Raw genomic sequence first — 4,668 nt, 5'->3', positions numbered from 1 at the left:
TTCTGCTGCATATTGTCTGCGTGGACACACTCCTGGCTTTTCTGTTATCGGGGGTTCCGCTAAGGGGTGAAAGTTAGGATGATTCTAAGAGCCCACGCACTTTTGGGCCCCCAGAGATTGGTTTTATTAGTAGTAACAGTCAGTGCTCGAAGTGGGCCAGTACGCAGTACCGGCACTTCTCGCACACCAGCACTTCTTACATGTTGCCGGTACTCTGAGCGCCAACACACCGAAACGTAGAATCATCAGACTATTAACTTATTCTATACATTGCGCGTTCTGAGCTTTTATAAGCTGTACGAACTGAACGGATCAATTGTCTGCGCAATATGATTGTGACTGAAGCCCAATTGTTTAATTTTCCATGAGTGACGTGCGAATCACTGTAGTCGCGTTCACCAGCGGCCTTCAAAAGTGTTAATATTGGCATGAGGACGTTAATGATAAAATGTGCGACCCATTTGGATTTTATTGAGGATAGTAAAATGCTATGGAGAAAGTCAAACATGATCTAAAACAGCCATTAAAATGACTGATGAAAAGATGGGAAAACATCATCCTGCAAGCTTTTTAAACTCATGAGGACCACATTTCCTAGAATTGATCACGTTCTATTGTATTTATTGTGGCAAATTTTGACTAGTTGTAGAATTTATAATAGATAATCTGTTACGGGAATAGATTGTTGACTAAAGATTTATATTACAGCTGTGGCATGTTCTAGCTATAGTTTCTAACTGTGTTGCTATTTTTCATAACAAATTATATAAAGAAACAAAAAATGGTCTTACCTGTAATTATATCCTTATTGTAACAAATGAACTGTGTTATTTTAAGGCTGAGTACAAGTTAGAAAGAGCTTTAAAATATGGACCTTCTTGAAAGTAATAGTCCAATATTATTAAATTGCAGACAAAGATTTTGGATAGCTAGGTTAACTTGTATGTTTGGTGCGGAATGGGTACGATAGGGGCCCCAACCTCAAATTCTTTCATAGGGCCCAAAATTGCTAGCGGTGCCCTTGATTGGGACACATGACACAGAAGCCACATCACTGAATGCTGAATGTCTTTTTCACTGGGGTTTTGGTTCTTTTGCTGTTTTACGCTGTAAGGACCTTTGCAGTAACTGAAATAGTTTGGTGAAGTGATATGGAAGTGTAATGCGGTCAAGATCTGCCTGTAACTACTTTAGCCGTGTATTTCACTGAAAATAATTGCACACCTTCGAACATTTGTAAGCCAATCAGATTCAAGCATTCAACAGCCCTACAGTATAATATAATATAATATAATATAATATAATTAATATAATATAATATAATATAATATAATATAATATAGTTAATATAATATAATATAATATAATATAATATAATATAATATAATATAATATAATATAATATAATATAATATAATATACCTGTAACTGGAGGCATACACTGACGTCCACATCCATTGCTGCAGCATTTCTCATCTTTGGCACAGTCACTGTCATCGGCACATGACACGAAACTAATCCTGGCACACATTTCTGCTTCATATTGTCTGCGTGGACACACTCCTGGCTTTTCTGTTATACAGACACATGACAGAGAAACCATTTCACTGAATGCTGAATGTCTTTTTCATTGGGGTTTTTTGGTTCTTTTGCTGTTTTACGTTGTAAGGATCTTTGCAGTAACTGAAAAAGTTTGGTGAAGTGATATGGAAGAGTAATGCAGTCAAGATGTGCCTGTAACTACTTTAGCTGTGTATTTCACTGAAAATAATTGTACACCTTAGAACATTTGTAAGCCAAACAGATTCAAGCATTCAACAGCCCTGCAGTATAATATAATATAATATAATATAATATAATATAATATAATATAATATAATATAATATAATATAATATAATATAATATAATATAATATAAAATAATATACCTGTAACTGGAGCCATACACTGATGTCCACATCCATTGTTGCAGCATTTCTCATCTCTGGCACAGTCACTGTCATCAGCACACAACGCAATTCTAATCCGGGCACACATTTCTGCTGTATATTGTCTGCGTGGACACACTCCTGGCTTTTCTGTAATACAGACACATGACAGAGAAACCATTTCACTGAATGCTGAATGTCTTTTTCACTTTTTTTTTTTTTTTTTTTTTTTTTTAAGCTGTGTATTTCACTGAAAATAATTGCACACCTTAGAACATTTGTCAGCCAATTAGATTCAAACATTCAACAGCCCTGCAGTTTAATATAATATAATATAATATAATATAATATAATATAATATAATATAATATAATATAATATAATATAATATAATATAATATAATATAATATAATATAATATACCAGTAATTGGAGGCATACACTGACTCCCACATCCATTGCTGCAGCATTTCTCATCGCTGGCACAGTCATTGTCATTGTCACATGACACAAAAGTAATCCGGGCACACATTTCTGCTTCATGTTGTCTGCGTGGACACATTCCTGGATTTTCTGTTATACAGACACAGGACAGAGAAACCATATCACTGAATACTGAATGTCTTTTTCACATGTTTTTTTTTTTTTTTTTTTTTTTGCTGTTTTAGGCTGTAAGGACCTTTGCAGTAACTGAAATAGTTTGGTGAAGTGATATGGAAGTGTAATGCGGTCAAGACCGGCCTGGAGCTACTTTAACCGTGCATTTCACTGAAAATAATTGCACACCTTAGAACATTTGTAAGCCAATCAGATTCAAGCATTCAACAGCCCTATAATATAATATAATATAATATAATATAATATAATATAATATAATATAATATAATATAATATAATATAATATAATATAATATACCTGTAACTGGAGCCATACACTGACGTCCACATCCGTTGCTGCAGCATTTCTCATCGTTGGCACAGTCACTGTCATTGGCACATGACACGAAACTAATCAGGGCACACATTTCTGCTTCATATTGTCTGCGTGGACACACTCCTGGCTTTGCTGTGATACAGACAGATGACATAGAAACCATATCACTGAATGCTGCATGTCTTTTTCACTGCAAAAAATATTTTTGGAATTTGTATTATTGGAACATGTTTTACAAAAAAACTATTTTAGTCTTTCCACTTTAAAATGTAATGTTTAAAAAAAAAAAACATTACCCCCACCCCCCATTTAAAAGGTCCCCTAAGTATTATTATCCATTTCTAATTGAAACTCACTGAGTGGCTTGTCACCAGAAGGAGGCGGCATACACACATCCCCACAGCATCTGTATCCTCCAGTGCAGTCTCTATCAGAAGCACATCCCCGACGGTACCCCACGATCTTCACCTTCCCGGCAGCATAAACGGCCACTACAGAAGAGCATCATTAGGGGTGACCATGCTGTAATAGTTTGTTTCAGCATCAGAGTTGTATAGCCCATTAACCTCTTTTAAGTTAACCACCAATTATCACAATAAGCTCTGTGTTTTGTTACTTTCGATAAGAAACATCCCTCAAATTCTGTCCATTTTATCACCAAATTCAAACAATAAATGCCGGTTTGTCGCTCTTTGATGTGGCATGGTTTCAAGTGAATGGGCTCATCTCTTCCTCTTTAATAGCTAGTTACAGAATAATATTTAAATTAACATCTGAAGGTATGTTGAACGATACAGTACAACTTACTGAATCTCATGTGTAATCGCTCAGTCAGCGACTTCAAGACATCAACGAAACAGCTTGTAAACACTGTCACGTAGCATTTACCTCAGAAATGCCATTCAGTGTACACAGCTTTTTAGTTCTCTAGATAAATGAACTCTTTTGCTACATATATGCACTATGTTAGCCTATATATTTATCACATTTTACTTACTCTGTCCTGAATATTTAATGTATAGCCTATATTTAAATATACATTTAATGTATGTTTAAATAAATCTTTCATGAATGATGACCACTGTGTAAATTAATATATTTAACATCAAACTGGAGTAGAAACAGATTTAGAAGTTAACGCAAAAACTGCCTTATATGCAATTTACATGTTTGCATACAATTTTTATGTGAGTGTTGATTTTTATATCTAAAAATAAATAGCAACTTAATTTAAGAATTTGGGCTCTGTTGTTAATTGTAACCTTTAATATTATAGTAATATGCAAATAAGTGCTCCCTGTACATAAATTACAGCATTGTCAGAGATTTTAATTTTAATTAAAGCTATACATTTTATTTATAGCTAATTGTATTTATTTAAAGACAGAGAAACAATTTGTTCAGTAAACCACTACTAAAACAGGGGGAAAAAAAGCTATTTTATGTTAAGTTTTCTCCCTCCTGCTGTACCAAATCCGCACCGAACCGTAACTAAATAACAAGGTATGTACCGAACCATCATTTTTGTGTACCTCTGTATTGAAGTTAAGGTTCGGTACAGATATTGAGCTTCAAAGTTTTTGCATTCCATTTGAATTTGTATATAGAAAGTTTTTGTTTTCTAAATAAAAAGTCCCAAAATGTACACAACATAAAAAACATCACATAATGTAAATAAGTTGTCACAGAATAAGAATATGTGAATATGAATGTGAATAACCTTATAATTCCAATGGGACGATATACAAAGTAATACATTCAAATGTGCTGAGATATCATATTTCGTAAGGCACTTGTTTATGCAT

The 4,668-nt window shown here is 34.0% G+C and overlaps 2 protein-coding genes across 3 annotated transcripts in view; one reads left to right on the top strand and one right to left on the bottom strand.

Annotated features, from left to right (window-relative positions):
• Window positions 1-4,668, top strand: part of haus8 (HAUS augmin like complex subunit 8) — a 191,224-nt gene that overhangs the window by 79,692 nt on the left and 106,864 nt on the right. The gene's annotated exons all lie outside the window — the stretch shown is intronic.
• The window catches only part of LOC137008769 (WAP four-disulfide core domain protein 3-like), a 95,738-nt gene continuing 91,129 nt past the window's right edge, over window positions 60-4,668 (bottom strand). Inside the window, exons 4-8 of the mRNA XM_067370484.1 lie at window positions 2,846-2,995; window positions 2,353-2,502; window positions 1,930-2,079; window positions 1,423-1,572; window positions 60-214 (exon numbers count right to left, since the gene is read on the bottom strand). Of these exons, the coding sequence (XP_067226585.1) occupies window positions 60-214; window positions 1,423-1,572; window positions 1,930-2,079; window positions 2,353-2,502; window positions 2,846-2,995 (755 nt within the window). The remainder of the gene's footprint in view (window positions 215-1,422; window positions 1,573-1,929; window positions 2,080-2,352; window positions 2,503-2,845; window positions 2,996-4,668) is intronic.

The sequence above is a fragment of the Chanodichthys erythropterus genome, chromosome 20 (assembly GCF_024489055.1).
Source record: "Chanodichthys erythropterus isolate Z2021 chromosome 20, ASM2448905v1, whole genome shotgun sequence".
Classification (NCBI taxonomy): Eukaryota; Metazoa; Chordata; class Actinopteri; order Cypriniformes; family Xenocyprididae; genus Chanodichthys; species Chanodichthys erythropterus.
This window is presented reverse-complemented; position numbering and strand designations above follow the sequence as displayed.